At 36.0% G+C, this 18154-nt stretch overlaps 1 protein-coding gene across 16 annotated transcripts in view; it reads right to left on the bottom strand.

Annotated features, from left to right (window-relative positions):
• Window positions 1-18154, bottom strand: part of LOC150095834 (uncharacterized) — a 1527755-nt gene that overhangs the window by 675583 nt on the left and 834018 nt on the right. For all 16 annotated transcript variants that reach the window (XM_090409494.1, XM_090409490.1, XM_090409495.1 and 13 more), the window contains one exon: window positions 12877-13020. In XM_090409494.1, the coding sequence (XP_090265620.1) occupies window positions 12877-13020 (144 nt within the window). The remainder of the gene's footprint in view (window positions 1-12876; window positions 13021-18154) is intronic.

Below are 18154 nucleotides of genomic sequence, written 5' to 3'. Positions count from 1 at the left end.
ATGGAATTTTTCTTTGTGGAATTTTCATCAAATTCCACAAAGAAAGGATTATCACATAAATCTACGTAGAATGTGAAGCCATATCCACCACTCAAGACATCTTTGACTCCTTTCAATAACATTATAAAAATCTCTTCGAAGACAATAGAAGTATGAAAATTTATAACTCTTGGAACATTAATGGGTTTCCTGTTCACATCCAAGAAGGACTTGACAGAATTGTCACAGCAGCTGAAGTTACTGCAGCCTACAAAGAAAGCCAAGACAAGGAAATTCACAGGACCTGATGGTCTAGGAATAGAACTTTACTGTAAGGATAGGGATTTTATTCTTCCCATTCTAGTTATACTGTTTAATTCTTTTCTCTCTACAGACACATATCGAGTGAATTTGCAGCAAGCCATATCATCCTTATTCCAACACCTAATAGAGATTATTCCTGAATCAACAGCTGGAGAGCTATTTCACTATCTAACAGTAACTACAAGACTTTTTCCACATTATTAATAACAGGCTCAAAGTAGAAATGAGACATGATTAAAGACACACAGGTATATGAAGTTCCATGCAGTAGAATATAATATGTTTCTGATACGTGATCTACTCTCCCTTGTTAATATGAAAAAGCAGCCAATGGCAGTACGATAGATAGACGTTACTCAAGTATTCGATAATGTCCAGTAATCCTTTCTGTTCCACATCCTCCAGCAAACTGGTGTGGGCCAAAGGCTGCTATCCGTTATTAAAGGAACCTATACCAATTTACTGCATCTGATGGGGACCAATTAACTAGGAGGCAGGGTAGTTAATTGGTCCCCATCAGATCCAGTGAAAATTCACAAAGGAGTCAAACAAGACTGTCCTCTTAGTCCATTGCTCTTTGGACTAGTTCTTGAATTTTTCTTGCATGACAATATATGTACAGGCCGGGTGAGGGATAACAGTTCATCATCATCACAAACCATGGGCTCACTGCCTGTTGATGTCTGATGCCTGTTTCACTATCTTCTTCCACCTTTCTTTGTCCAGTGCACAGTGTTGCAGTTCTTGTACACCCATTCCACACCAGTGTTTTATATCGTCTATCCATTCTCTGTATGCTCTACCTCTTCTGTTTAAACCATCCAAAATATCAAACATAAATGTCTTTATCTTCCGGTCCTCACTCATTCTACAGATGTGTCCAAATAATTGCAGCTTCTGTTTTATAATCTTCTGCATTAGATTCTGTTTTGGTTGTATCTTCTTATAGAGCTCTTCATTGGTGATTTTCAGTACCCATCCTATTCTTAGAATCTTCCTGTAACAAGTTCTTTCAAATGCCAAAATTCTTTTTCTTGATTCCTTATTTATTACCTACGTTTCAGATCCGTACAGTACACCGCTGAAGATGCACGTTTTAAATACTCTTAGTTTTGTTTGCAGACTGATCACTTTACATTTCCAGATGTTATCCATAGCCTTCAGATTTGTTCTTCCCTTTGCAATCCTGATCTTTATTTCTTTTTTACAGTCCAAGTCATATGTCAGTTTACTTCCCAAATATGTGAATTGTTCTACATTTTCTATATCAGTTCCATCTACTTGTATCTTTTGTTTCATGTTCTTCTCACCAAATACCATTGTTTTTGTTTTTTCAAAGTTCATAACAAGTCCAAATCTCTTCCCTTCCTCATTATTTAACAGTTACAGTGTTTTTGTAGTTCTCTTTCGTTTTTTTCAATAATAACAATGTCATCTGCAAATCTCAGATTGTTAATTCTCATTCCGTGTACAGATATTCATGTGTCATCTTCTTTCATTTTATCCATTGCTCTTTCTAAATGTGCGATGAAAATGCTTGGTGATATTGGGTCTCCCTGTCTAGTACCTCTGCTTATTTTAAACCATTTTCTCAAATCATCACCTATTCTAACTGCTGCAACTGCATTCTGATAAACATCTTTTAATATAGCTATTAGTTTTTTTTATCAATTCCATAGGATTCCAGAGCAGCTACTGTCACTTTCTGATCAATACTGTCAAATGCTTTCTGAAAATCAACGAAGCAAATGTATATGTGTATGTATATACACATATACAAGTATATGTGTTTTTGTTTTTTCTCCTAGCATTCTGTTGAATTGTAGTTCTATCCTTCCTAAATCTTGCTTGCTCATCTGCAAGGTATGCTTCCAATTGTGTTCTCAATCTTTCTGTAAATATGATCATCATCACTTTACCAAGGTGACTTATCAAGGCAATTGTTCTATAATTTTTACATTCTAGCTTATTTCCTTTCTTGTATAATGTTACTAATATTGATTTCACCCACTCCTCTGGCATTTTCCATTCTTTCCATACCATATTACATAGTTAGTGCATTTTTGTAACCATACTTTCACCACCATATTTAATCATTTCTCCAATAATGCTATCATTACCAGGACTCTTGTTGTGCTTTAGCCGTCCTATTGCTTTTTCTACCTCTCCTCTTAAAATGCCCATATCATGCTCATTACTTGGTGGCGATATCTGCTTCAATTCTTCAGTCAGTTTACCAATGCTCTCTGAATCTTTTTTCTTCATATAACTCACTACAGTATCTTGTTCACCGCTGTACAATTTTTTCTTTATTCATCAATACTTTGCATTTTTCATCTTTAATTGTGGTCTGTTTTGGTTGCCACTTTCTATTAATGGTTCTGATCATTTTGTATACATCCCTTGTTTTATGCTCTCCATAGTACTATTCTATGTTGTTGCATTGGGCTTCTAACCATTTAATCTAATCCATTCTGACTGCTTTTTTCACCTCATTACACTTTCTTCTATATCCCTCTACTATTTGTTCTGATGTATCCCTTCTTATCTTCAACATTCTTTTCTCTTGTACTAACTTCAGTGTTTCTTGTGTAATCCATTTCTTCTTGATCTTCTCTTCTTCTGGTACTGTTTCTTCAACAGCATCTTCTATCGCCTTCATTACTGTTTTCACTCTTAAATTCGAGTTTTTTTTCTTTCTCCACACTTTTAAGTTTCTCTTCTAACACTGTTCTGTACCTTCTTCCTATTTCTGCTTCACTTATTCATGCTGTATCTCTTCTATTCTGATGTTGGGGTTTATGTTTCTTTTTTAATTTCATCTTGATGTTTGCAATCACTAAACTATGGTCCGAGTCTATACCAGCTCCTTGAAAAGTTCGACATTGCTGTACTGATGTTATCCATCTTCTTTTAATCATATCAATCAATCATTTTTTTGGTTTTCCCATCATTTGATCGCCACGTCCATTTTCTACACCCCTTTTGTTAGAATCTTGTGTTACAGATCATCATCTCGTGGTCCACAGCAAATTCTAACAATTTTTCACCTCGTTCATTTCTTTCTCCGAAACCATATTTTCCCATGACTCTTTCCCAACCATCATTATCTATTCCAACTTTGGCATTCCAATCTCCTTCAATAATTAGCAAATCTTGCTTTGGTATTGTTTCTATTGTTTCTGTCAGATCTTTGTAGAATAAGTCAATATCCTCATCTGTGCTGTCAGATGTGGGTGCATATATCTAGACTAATGATATGTTGAATGGCTTTGCCTGAAATCTTGCTACTATGATTCATTCATTAACTGGTTTGTAGCCTAACAGTGCCTCTCGAGCTCTTTTGCTAAGAAGGAAGCCAAATCCTGCTTCTTGCATGGTGTCATGTCCTGACCATATTACTTTGCATCCACTGATCTCTCCAGATGATGTCCATCTCATCTCTGCCAATACTAGTATATTCCACCGATATCTCTTCATTTCCTCACGAAGTAGTTCTAATTTTCCAGAGTGTCTACACATTCCACGTTCCTACTGATAACAGTTCTGTTAGTTTTAGTTTCTGTTTCCTTTCTGTATCCCACTTTTCGATCCAACCCTGATCGCTCGATTGGTATCATGGGCCTTGTTTATCCGGTCGACGCCCGAGCCGGCATGTTGTAGCTGTTGATTGTATAGGCATCAGATAATCGTGTTTTATTTTACGGTTAGAGCATCGACACTCATTTGACCGACCCCCCCTCCTTTATCCAGGCTTGGGACTGGCATGAGACCCCTAAGGATCCCATGGCAGAATTCCCTTAATAACCGTTCCCTTACCTATAAAGGAAAATGAGGTATTCGCATATGCCAACAATGTAGTAGACACTTTGAGGGATAACGATTCCATACATATTTTTTGGTATTTTCACAAAATTCAGCAAAATCAGTGGATTAACTGCTAATGCTGATAATTAAAGGTTTTTGGATCTTAGCAAGCATTCTCTTTAGACTAATCCCTAAGGGAGAACCTCTCACTTTGATTGGAATTCTTTTCTCCAATTACTCAATATTACCAGTTCAAGAACTGAAATACAAAAATATTGAAACTTTAGAAGACTGGAAAATTGGGCCACTTTCATTTTCTTCTAAAGCCATAATACTTAAAACCATAATCTTCCCTGCGCAGTTGTAAATAATAAATATTACAGGCATTATAGAAAATGATAAAAATCAATTATATATAGTAAACCATTGCAATTTTTTTGGTTCAGCTGAGCTGATACTAAGAAGTTCAAAGGAATTTCTTCAACTATCAAAGAAACATGCAGGCTTTCTTCAGCTTCCAGCCTTAAAATTTTGCTATTTAAGTAAACCAGCTTCAAAAATTCATAAAATTTTGCAGACTAATCACACATATGCAGACCTTCTCCAGTACTACCTGAGATTTCATCTCTCCTTATTTGGTATAGATTATAAAGATCCAAAAGTTCAGATGGTTCTGAATACTACAAAATTTTGTGCTTAACTCCAAGACTGCTACAACATTCTGGCATTGACATTCTTTCCATTAATAAAAGCAAAACTTGGTATAAAGGATTCTTTAACCTCTTTTGCCATGAACTTCCACAGTTAAGTACTGACAATAACACTTTTTCATTAACTTACCGAAGATCCAAGGAGGGATTTAGAGAATTGCATATAGTCACCTTCTAGTAAATCCAATCAAATGGATATATTTGAACATCAAAAATCCAATCTGTGAGATCAGTTACCGATCGGAAACAGTAGACCATGCTTTCTACAGCTGCCCTCTTGAAATGGGTATATGGAACAGATTGTGTAATGTGTTCGGCATTCCATTATTTACAACAGAACAGATTATTATTATTATTTTTACAGCACATCTTCCACCTGTCAGCCAGGAAAGAATTTTAATTTTTATAATTCTTAAATTAAAATACCATTTATGGAAAGTTAAGAAAAAACATGGATTTGAAAACCAATAATATAACATACAAATGCATATTATATTATATTTTGAAATTTTATTGTTCAGTCAGACGATTTTTGTATTTAGAAAGAGGCATTCCAGGAAATACCAATTTTTGGCTAGGTGGTGTAGACCATCCACATTATGCAATATTCACCAGATAAAACTCTTTCTATTTTTACTTTGAAAGATTTTTTAAATGGGTCCATCCTCTTAGTTCACTGAAGTGTTATGGTCAATTGCAGGGATAAAAGAAGCAATCACAAGAAGAAAAGGCCAAATCAAGGCATTTATTTAGACAAGACTAATCACCTGGGTATCAGTCATCTTTGCACTGCAGTTTCAATCGGTCTTTTGGTTGTTGAGCTGCATGAGACTGATGAAAAAGAAAAAATGATAGCCTTTGCTACATAGCCAAAGGCTACATAAAAACGATGTAGCATTATGTAGCCTTTGGCTACATAGCCATCAATAGCCTTCATCCACACATTCTATTCACCATGGAAAAAGAAAATAATGGAAGTTTACCTTTCTTGGACATCCATCTTTACTCACACAGCCTCCGGTACTCTGTTAACCAGTGTTTATCAGAAGCCTACCTTTACTGGCTAATACATTCATCAAAAGTAAGCTAATCACACCTCTCAAAAAATTGATGTTATCAAGTCTTTAATTAATAGAGCACATAATATATGCTTCTCTCCCTCAAGCATACAACAAGAACTTCTCACTGTCAAAACTTTAATGGAATTAAATGGTTACACACTCATCAGATCCAGCAGATAACTGACTCCTATGTCCAAACAGCTAAGGATTCTTCAATAGATTACAGGATTCTAATCACTCATATTTCTGGTATCTCTGAACCTATTTGGAGAATTGGTAGAATGGACAAAATTTCTCATCTGTTACCAAATTCCTTGTGAATGCAATTTGACATATGTTGGGCAGGCAGGTCATTCAGTGTAAAATAGAATTAATGAACATCAATATTACAGTGAACTCATGAAACCTCACAAGTCTGGTCTGGCACAGCATAGTATCGACACTAAACACAGGATTCAGTGGGATCAAGCTCATCTTCTCCATAGAAGTAGTTTTAAATATGAATGACTATTCAAAAAAAGTAGTTGCGAAGCCCTTTTACATCGGCCCAACTTGAATCAGAAAACGACTGTCTCTCTCTCCCAATTATTAAAATTAATATTTTTTGAAAAATTATGGAGACAACTACCATGTTATAGAGTAAAATCAAGTGTTGATTTTGGTTTATATTAAACTAAAGTTTTACTCTATAACACGGTAGCTGTCTCCATAATTTTTCAAAATGTAAAATTAATATAATTTATTAATATTAATTTTAATTTCCGGTTTGCAGCAACTGTTTTTAACTGATAAACCAATTGTTGTATGTACCTTGTATTCCTGTTCTTTGATTTACTTGTTTCTACATACTGATAATGTACAGTTATTTTCAGTACGAAATATGTTGTTTTTATGTCAGCCTAACCTGAATCAGAAAAACTCTCTCTCTCCAAAAAGTCTGGTAGATTCTCATTTTATAAACATCAAAAATAGTTTTAATATTATTTGTTGGAAGTTTTAAGGATCAAATATTTTAAGGGTCAAAGCTGTATAACTGAGAGGAGACCTCCACATAGTCTTTAAAGGAATGCGGAGAACCGACCAGGGCTTCTGACCTAATGTCCAATCCTCACCTTCTCGTGGTGCACCCTGTTGGGTATCTACTTTGATACTGAACGAACGAGGATGGGCTGGCAATTTGGGATTTAGCCGACCAAATTGTATTCTTATTGGTTAAACCAAAATATAGAATGATGGTACAGAATGATGGTACAACATGACAAAATTTCATGCCGGCTGGGGCGTCGCCCGGTTAAACAAGGCCCCCGTTGTTTTCGCCAGGGAACCAGGGCGAACAGCGAAAAGTCAGCTACTGGAACAAATCTGAAAACATACCCCAACTCAACATCACCAGAGTTAAAGATCGGTACTATCAACGTAAGAAGCCTGAATGGCAAAGAAATGGAGCTAGCTGAGGAATTAGATAAGTACCAGATCGACATAATAGGAGTGATTGAAACAAAAAAGACCAAAACTGGTGAGATCTTTCTGAGCAATAAATACAAAATGTTATATTCAGGCAATAACAATCAAGGAAAAGAAGGAGTAGCCATAGTATTCAACACAAAATACGAGGCTAATCTTCTTGAATGGCAGTCAGTCTCAAGTAGAGTAATGTGGGCAAATATGAGAATGGGGAACTGGACAATGAGACTTATTTGTGCCTATGGTCCCACAGAAGGGTCTACTAAGGTAGAAGTGGAGGAATTTTTTGAGGCTTTAGAAAAAGCAACTGACACAATGAAAAAGGAAAAGTTGGTCCTTGTTGGGGATCTAAATAGTAGAGTAGGAAATGATTGTGAGACATACAAAAATATTTTGGGAAAATTTGGAGAAAAGAGCAAAGCTAATAATAATGGCAAATATCTGTTGGATTTCTGCTCAGGACATGGACTGGTTATTACTAACACCATGTTCCAACATAAAAATGTGCACAAATTCACATGGAGAGAAGAGGCTAGGAATAAGAAAAGTCTCATTGACTATGTTATTGTTGATAGTGATGTTTTCTCCCTGGTGCAGGACACCAGAGTGTACAGAGGATTTGAAATTGGAAGTGATCACTATTTAGTCTTGAGCAGGATAAAATTGAATTTCATATTGAAAAGAATAACATGTAAGAAAGTTTTAAAGCGAATAAAAGTTGAGCAGCTCTCAGATGTGAACTGTAGACTAAAATACAGAAATATTATTGAAAAGAAAATGAAAGAGTTTGAGAACAGGAATCAAACCTTGGAGATTCAGTGGCAAACTCTGAAGGAAACATTGATTGATTCTGCCAGAGAGGCATGTGGTGAGGTTGTGTGCAAAGATAAAAAAATCAGAACTCCCTGGTGGACAAAGGAAGTTAAAGAGGCAGTGAAGGAAAAGAAGAAAGCATATCAAAAGTTCCTGGCAAATAAGTCAGCTTTTACGCTTACAGAATACAGAGACAAATGTAAGAAAGCTAAACAGTGTGTAAAACTAGCTAAACAAAAGTCATGGGAGGACTTTGGCAAGAATATAGAAAATAAATATCAAGAAGGTGGCAAAATATTCTGGAGGTTGTTGAAGAAGCTTAGGAATGGAGGAAAGAGTGCTGTAAAAGGAATTAGAGATGATAAAGGTGAAATGAAAACAGGAGAAAAAGATATCCTTGAAGTATGGAGTAATTACTTTGAAAAACTGCTAAATGAAACAAGCAGTGATGACAGCACAGTGATAAAAAAACACTGACCAGGCATGCAGTCAGGAATACATATCCATACTTGAAGTAGAAAAAGCCATCAAAGGCTTGAAATGTGGAAAGGCAGCAGGAGTAGATGATATTCGACTAGAAATGCTGAAGTATGGTGGTATAAAAATCTTACAGTGGCTGCACTGCATAGTTCAGAAAGCCTGGACTGAGGGACGAATTCCAGATGATCGGAGTAGAGCTCTCATAGTACCCATATATAAAAAGGGAAATAAAACTGAATGTGAGAATTACAGAGGTATTTCCCTACTGAGTGTTCCTGGCAAGATCTATGCAAGTATACTTGAGAAACGGTTGAGAAGAATTGTGGAAGAAAAGCTTGGTGAAGAACAAGCTGGATTCAGGCCAAATAGAGGCTGTCAGGATCAGATCTTCACTTTACGACAAATAGTCGAGAAAGCATGGGAATATAACAAAGATCTGTATTTAAGTTTTGTCGATTTGGAAAAGGCATATGACAAGGTGCCAAGAGAGAAGCTATTCAATACGCTGCAGTTATATGGTGTCAATGGGGCATTATATCAAGCAATACTTAGTCTTTATTTGAGATGTGAGTCAGCAGTTAGAATTGAAGGAAGTACAGGAAGATGGTTTAATGTTAAATCTGGTGTGAGACAAGGATGTACATTATCCCCTCTGTTATTCATTATCTATATGGATCACATTATGAAGGAATGTGGTATTAAACCTGATATCAAAATTGGAGATGTTAATGTCAGCTCTTTGCTTTATGCGGATGATGTTATACTTCTAAATAAATCCGCTACAAGTCTGCAAGATTCTCTGACTAAATTGAATAGCTGTTGTAATAGATATGGTATGAAGGTCAGCAATAAAAAGACAAAGACAATGAAAATAGGCAGAATCAATGAAAATGTCAACTGTGTTGTGAATGGAGAACCTGTGGAACAAGTAAAACATTTCAGCTACTTAGGCACAATTTTTACTGAAGATGGTAAACTAAATATAGAAATAGACAACAGAATCAGCAAAGCTGGTATCGTGGGAAGTCAACTGAATAAATTCATATGGAATAAGAAAGAAATTAGTCGGAACACTAAATTAGCTGTATACAAGACTGTGTTCAAACCAATTTTAACTTATGGATCTGAGAGCTGGGTCAGAAGTAAAACACTTGACCAAAGACTAGAGACCACAGATATGAGAGTCCTGAGAAAGATTAGAGGCATGAACAGATGGCATCAATGGCAATATCATATTAAAAATGAGGATATTAGGAAAGAACTTGACATTGTCAGCATCCAGGAATGCGTTAGCAGAGCTAATCTCAGATGGTATGGTCACTTAAATAGAATGGGAGAGGAACGATTAGCAAAACAAGTGTTCTTTGCCAGGTTGGCAGGAAAACGACCCAGAGAAAGACCAAGATATAGGTGGATTGATACGGTACAAAGTGCCTTAGACGATAGAAATATAAGATCTGATAATGTTGGAGTCTTGACAAGTAACAGACTGATTTGGAGGAAAATTGTAGATAGGAAGTTAGTAATGATGTAATTTTTTCATGTAGTACTGTCATATCCTGTACACCCCTTGAGGGTACATGGCAGGAATTTGATGATGATGATGATGATGATGTTGGAAGTTTTTTCACTTGGTTATACTATAAATTAAAGATACCAAGAAATTATATTTTTGGTTTCATTGTTGATCCAAGTGTAAGCAAAGTTTGTGTGTGAAGTATATGCAAATATGACTTCTGCATTACTTCAACCTTGGTATCACTTCTGGGTTTGGCTCCCACTGAAGAGACCTCAATAAAAGTCAAAACCGGTCTGGGTAGTGGTCCTTCCAATAATGTGCAGCATTACACATGTCCATAAGGATGTGCATTGCATTATGGGATACCAAGGCAAATGATGTGACTTCACATGCACACTTTGTTTGCTTACACTTGGATAAAGACTGAAACTAAGAATGTAATTTCTTGGCATCTTTAATTTTTAATATCAATATTAATTTAATTTCTAGTTTGCAGCAACAGTTTTTAATTAACAAACTGATTGATGTATGTACCTTGTGGTCCTATTCTTTGATTTGCTTGTTTCTACACACTGATGATGTACTGTTATTTTCAGTATGAAATATCCATACTTTTATTAAAGTTAATTACTGTGGTTATCATGTAATTTGTTGTTTATAGTTATCATTAAAGATGATATAAAAGAGCTGAGATCTTTTTTTCTATCTCTCACTGTCCATCTGCCCCTTTTCTTTCTCCTATTACTATCAGGATCTCTTGCACCCCTATAATAACTACTCTAGTCCTATAATGATGACCACTTTACTTTTTTACCTCAATAAAGGTTAAAACTGGTTTTGGCAGCAGCCCAGCCCACAATGCTATGCATTGTGGGCTGGGCTGCTGCCATTATACACAGCTGAAAAAGTTGTGTATTTTGCATTATGAGAAACTAATGTAACTGATGTGAAGTCTATATACAAGTAGCCTAATGGTGAAGATACTTCATGTACAAACTTTGTTTGCTTATTTTAAGGATTAAACCAAGAATACAATTTTGCATTGGCATCTTTGATTTATTTCTTTGGTTGTCTACAAAAGAGTTAGAGGAGAAAACTGATGCCAAGAAGTCAACCTTACATCAAGATAGTACCATGCTACCATCTTGATCTATGGCATATGGAAGAGCCAAATTTGTGGCCTAACAGTAGTTAGGCACAAATTTGGTAGTGAGGGATCAGTAGCCTTGATTGCTGTTTGAGAAGTCAAACAGCAATTTTTTTAAAATTAATTAATTCAATCTATTTTTTTTTTTGTGGCCATTTTAAAATCTAATTTGGATGTGTTGATTTCTTTATGGATGTTGCAAGCTGTAGTGTAAGCTGGTGTGAAGCTAGGATTTCCAACTTGAACCTTGATCTGAAAAGTATTTCAAGAAAGTTTTATAGATGGCACTATAAAAGATTATAAGAGAGAGAGAGAGAGAGAGAGACTATCTTCCATTAGTTTTTGATGTCATTATTAAAAACAAATGATAAGCATGTAGCATGTGTATCTGGGGGGGGGGGAGGCAACTTCAATGCCATCATTGAAGTTGCCTCCCCCCAGTCACCCATATGCCAAATATTTCAAATAACACAGTTTACAAACTTTTGAACTTTTGGTAAACTGTCAACTGAAACTAACACCACTAAAGATGAAACACACTGGATATTATACCTGCTCTCCCATTAATGGCGTGTGCATCTGAATCCCACTGTGAACACTGATTTCATTACCTACTTTGAGACCAATGCCCTGCTTATTGGAGAAATGAAGCTACTTGAAAAGTTTAGTATGTAGTATACTAAACTTTTCAAGTAGCTTACACATACACAAAAAACACTGACAGTAAATTAGAAACTCAACGTTCCCTCTAATCTTTATCAGTCCATGCGAAAAACATTTTGCATTAAAATTTCTAGTTTGAGACTCAACGGTTGCAATAAAGTAATATTTTTCACATTAATGTTGCCTGTTTTTTTTTTTTTTTTTTTTGTCTAGCTATAACCTGTAAAACTGCAAGTACTATTAATTTGCTAAATCTGCATAGCTACAAAAATCCATCACTATTCATACAAGTTCAAGTGACTCTCTTGTCTAGACAGTAGATATTCCAAAAAATATGCTTCTATAACTTCTGATGTCAGTGTTAGTTAGTCCACACATCGTGCACTAAAGGTAATTAATTAGTGTATTAAGTTAGAATGGGTTACACTAATATTGGAGTGAAGACATTTGAAAAATTACTAAATAAAATATGTGACAAGTATAATTTATCACATAATTCACTTTTATAGTATACATTCAAAAATTATTGACAGTAAATTAGAAATTAAGAAAAGAAAAATTTTGTGAATGCATGCACTCTCTTTTCAAATGGTGCATGCATGCACACACACACAGAACTTAAATTGTTTACATTTCACAAGTAGGACTCACATACTAAAAAAAAAAAAAAAAGTGCCAGACTTCAACCATTATCATTAATGTAGTCATACACGGATAGTGCAATGAGCATGAATCATAACACACACACACACACACACACACACACACACACACACACACACACACACACACACACACACACACACACACCTCTGTTTCTGCCAAACCACAGTTATTAAAGTGTGGTTCAGCATTTTGTTTACTGAAATTTTATTTTATTGCTTTTAAGTTATGTAATAAAATACTTACCCTCAGTGTCTTTTCCTAGATACATGGAATCAATTCCTTTTTCATCCTTAGTAACATCTATTGGAAGAGAGTCATCACCCAAGGATTTCATCTCATCTGCAGTCAAGTAACGGAATGACTGATCACCTAACATGGCATCCTCAGCTAAACAGTAAACACAAACATGAATGCATACATACATACATATATATATATATATATTTTTTTTTTTTTTTTAATTATTTTTTTTTAATGAAAACAAAATATCAAATACTATTGTTTTTCAAGACTTGATATTTAAATGGGAAAAAAAAGCAAAAGTAGCTTTTGCAAATTTTTTCTAAATTTTACTCACAAGATTTTAATGATTATTATTATTAATAATAATCATTAAAATATTCAGACATCATGGAGTCAAAATATTTGTTGCAGGAGGTAAACACTCTTACATACAAAGCCCATCAAACAGTGCTTTAAACTCATTCAATGTATCTGAATTCACCACAATGTCAGGCAATGCATTCTGCTCACCAACCACTCTTCATGCAAAGAACCTACTCTTTATAACCCTGGTCCCACCCTCCTTATACAGCTACAGGTATGTCCCCTTGTTTTACCATTGCCATAATCTGTTTTACCCCTTTTCCCCTAGAATGATTTGGCAACCAGTCTAACACTTAGTTTTCCTGGCTAAGGCATGCAATCAAATAATACTGATTTTTCTGATTTTAATCATGATGCTGACAAAAAATTGGGATTTAGCCTTAAGACGTGTCAACTGAATATTGAGGGAATTAGCAGAGCAAAATGTGATTATCTCTGCAAAATACTACAAGAAAATAACAATGATGAGATGAAATGTCATCAATTGTCTCTTAACTTTCTCCAAAATTTCCCCACCACGTGTATAAGTTGTATCCCAATTGTTGTCTATCAAATTTCAGAACCTTACACTTTGCAACATTAATTTGACAATCGAAGTACTGTTACCACCCACACAATCTATTCACGGTCTTCTGTAAGGAAACAACATCTGCTTGATTCCTCATCACTCTCCCCAGTTTTTGCATCATCTGCAAACAGTTGTATATCACCAGCTAAACTTATCCCTATATCATTAATATACAAATTAAATAACAGTGGTCCCAAAACTGACTCCTGTGGCAAACCACCAGTGAATTTCTTCTTTTGATACCCCCCCCCCCCAATACACAACTTGCTAATATGTACCTGATAGCCATTTTCCTATCCAGCTCACTAGTCTATCACATTCTCCAGTTTAGTTACCAACTTGTGGTGTAGCAATCAAAAGCCTTTGCAAAATCTAAGTAAACTACTGTATACACATGTCCCTTGTCCAATACATTCGTCACCTTGCTATAGTACATAAGCAAGTTTAGAAACACAAATTATCTTTAACAAACTCATGCTGAAAAGCACAAAGAATGTCACTGTTATCAACCAACTATTGTATCTAATCTTTCACCAACCATTCTAATACCCCAACTACAACTTCAGTGATACAGATCAGCCTATAATTTGTTGCTTTAGCCTTATCACCATATAAACTTTGTGAAGAGGAAAAATTTTGCCTTCCGTCCACTCCTTTGGCACGCGTGCTGTTGCAAGACTCCTGTTAAACAGGTAGGCAAGATGCTAACTGCTTAGAACGTTCCCTTAAAGCATGTGGTGATATGTCATCAATTTCTTCTACTTAACTTAATTTCACACTGGGGATCAGTACAGTAATGAGGGTATGAAGCGCCTGTGGCAAGTTTCTAACATGCGTCCCCCTAACCCAAAAATGTCAAAAATTTTGAAAAATTTAAATGTAACAAGTTAAATTTTACTAAATGCAATACGCTAAATACTTACTATTAACCCCATCAAAATGAGTTGTAGAATTTGTGTGTATAAAGTGCTGTATAGCCAAAATTTAAAAATACAATATAAAATAGCTGACTTTCATATCTATTTATTTATTTTTATTTTTTACGATTTGTGCCCCCAAACCTAGTTGCACCTGTGGCAGGTGCCTCTTTTGCCACGCACTCGTTACGGCACTGCTGAGGATGAAACATCATAATGAAATGTTCACTGAATATTTTGCCAATATCTTCTGCAGAAGTTACTGATCTCCCACTTTTGTCCATTTACATCACCTTACCATACTCATTTTTCTTTCTACTTGCCACATATCAAAAAACTCAGGAATGTTTTTCTTCAATAAAAAAAGGAATTTATAATTTCAAAATTGTTTTTATTTTTCAACATAATCTCCCTTAAGACTAATACATTTATTCCAGCGATGTCCACGGGGTTAGCCTAGTGGCTATGCACTTCACAACCACATGCCTGTGGAAGGAGTGTCCTAGGTTCGATTCCCGTCGATGATGTGAAGAGCTTAAGGATCTTCCTCAGCCATAGTTACCCAGTCTTGGGCGTGGACAGCAGGGTTTTTCTCCATAGTTTATTTGGGGTTTTTCATCCCGCAAGTAGGCAAACCAGCCCCATGAACACACAGGCTACAGTCATTAGGAGGGCTCAACCAGTCCTAAGGGGGTTGAGGAACGGGGGGAACGTGACACGAATAAATAAATTAATTCCAGTGATGCTTCAGCGCCATTATCCTGTCCCTGCAGTGGTTCTAAGTAAGATCTGCAAAATACCCATCTACAGCTGCAGTCACCTCTTGATTCAAACAAAAATGCTGACCAGCAAGGAAAAATTTTATTTTTGGGAAGAGATGAAGTAAGAGAGAGCCAAATCTGGGGAATAGGGTGGCTGTTCCAACAATTCATAGTGTAGATCCATTAATTTTCCCATTGCCAAAACACCTGATGAAAGACGATTTTTTTTTCTTCTGCAAACCAGATCTTTTCTCACGAATTTTTTCATCTAGTCTGGTTAAAAGATGGGAATAATATTCCCCGGTTATTGTTTTACCCTTTTCAAGATAATTAATAAACAAAATGAATTTTGTATCTCAAAACACTGATGCTATGACCTTTCCTGCTGATGGAACCAACTTTGTCTTCTTTGGCACTGAACAACTGGCTTCTGTCCACTGTTTTGACTGCTGTTTGGATTCTCGTGTGTAATGGTGTATCCAAGTCTCATCCATAATAATAAATCGATGCACAAAATTAGTTTTATTCATATTAAAATGCTCCAAGCACTGTTCAGAGATTTTCATGCAAGTGCGTTTTTAATCTGCTGTGAGCAAGAGCAGCACCCATCTTGCACAAAGTTTTTTCATTTGCAATTCTTCATGCAAAATATATATCCTGCACGTTCTTTTGAAATGCCTGTAGTCTCAGCAATTTCATGCACTTTGACTCACCAGTCATCCAATACCATACCAGCTTATTATCTAATGGCTTCACTTAGTCCTCTGTTAATACGTTTGCTGCCACGCTACTTCGGCATAGTCTGTTCCCATATGCTGAGCAATTTCACTTCTTCAAGGTCGATACGGTACTCTAGTTGCCGGCAGTCAGCGCCATACGAGTATACTCGTAGTTGGCTTGTGCAGAGCATATACCATCTATGAGAATACACAGTTTTGATGCTAGCTCCACAAGCCAAGCATTTTCACTTCTTCAACGTCAGTATGGTAATCTCGTTGCCGGCGGTAAGCATCATACGAGTATACTCGTAGCTGGTTTACCAACTACGAGTATACTCGTAGTTGGCAGCGAACATGTTAAAAAGGTCATGGTAGTTCCCACAATTTTTAATAATGAAAGATATTGTGTTTATTTCATGACAATGCTGATTTTTTTAAGTTGACTTAAGTTTGTGCTATTTGAATTGACAATTTTCTTTTGTATAATTGTGTGGTATTTAGTTAAGATTTTACAATTTCATTATTGTCTCCATGTTGAGTAGTGATTATACTCAACATGGAGGTCACTAGTTTTAGTACTAGCCCTAGCCCCCACCCATTTATAAACTACTTTATTCATAAACCAGTTGATTTTGTAGCTTGCTATGTGTGCAGTATGTACGCATCCCATTGTATAAGAAGGCTGAGCGTACATACATAGATATGCATTGACTTTCTCATCATCCCCATTCTCAACAATAAAGCATCATCAAAACCTTGTCAATAGAGCCTGTGTTCCACCCAAGCTTTCCTAATACTCAACTCTCCTTTATTCACCAAACATTCCTGGTTACAATACCAAAATGATACAAATTAGCTGTTCTTCCCACCTCCTTACATCCATCTCAACATAGATACTACAGTTATGCCGTTACTATTCCCTATATACAGAGCACTGCAGAAAAAATAGCCAGAGCTTTAAAGAAATATAATCTCTGAACTGCTTTCAAACCCTTTTGAAGCTAGCTTCCCTTCTTTTCTCTCCTAAGGATCCACTTCCAGCTCCATATGTTACAGGTGTTTACAAAGTTTCTTGTTCTTGTAACCAATATTATGGTCAAACTGGGAGATCTTGCATCCACCTAGATCAGGGGTCTTCAACGAATGGCCCACAGGCCATTTTGAAAAAATAACTACTTAACATTAAAATGCGATTAAATAAAAAATAATTTCAATGAAGCCCCTGGGACACTAAGCTATACTGTGGTATTTACAATTGTATGATGCTTTCCAGATTCACAAGGAACGCTGTAAATTTGATACTTTATTTGATTTGATACTATGAAGGGAACGATGAAAGGTACTGATATTCTTGAAGCCGTCAAGAAAATGCTGCAGTGTTTCGACCTCAGCTTAACCAACCTCGAGGGCGTGGTAACTGATAGTGCCCCTGCTATGGTGGGAAAGAATGAAGGGTTTGTTGCGCTGTTACGAAAAGAACAGGAACTAGAAGGAAAAGATTTCATCCATTACCACTGTTTCATCCACCAAGAGAATTTGTGCACGAAAACTATTGGATTTGAGAATGTTATGAAGGTTATTGTGACTGTTGTCAACATTATTAGGGCAAGAGGATTGAATTATTGTTTTTGACCCAAGAGTGCGAAGTGGATCACGGCAGTGTGGTTTATTATAGTGATGTGCATTGGTTAAGCAGAGGGAAGGTTCTTAAAAGTCTTTGACTTAAGGAGCAAAATACAGCAGTTCATGCAAACCAAGGGGAATCCGATTGTGGAATTTAACGATCCGAAGTGGATGACAGACTCTGCCTTTGTGACCGACATCTCGTTGCATATAAATGACCTAAATACGTGGCTACAATCCAAAGATGAACTGGAGCACACTCTGTTTGATCACATCAAAGCTTTTGTGGCCAAGCTCAAACTTTGGGAGGCACAACTTGCAAAAAAA

The sequence above is a fragment of the Typopeltis vanoorti genome, chromosome 19 (assembly GCF_054136105.1).
Source record: "Typopeltis vanoorti isolate ZY-2024b chromosome 19, IOZ_Tvanoo_1.0, whole genome shotgun sequence".
NCBI lineage: Eukaryota > Metazoa > Arthropoda > Arachnida > Uropygi > Thelyphonidae > Typopeltis > Typopeltis vanoorti.
Note: the sequence above shows the minus strand (reverse complement) of the source record. Positions and strands in the feature narration are given on the sequence as shown.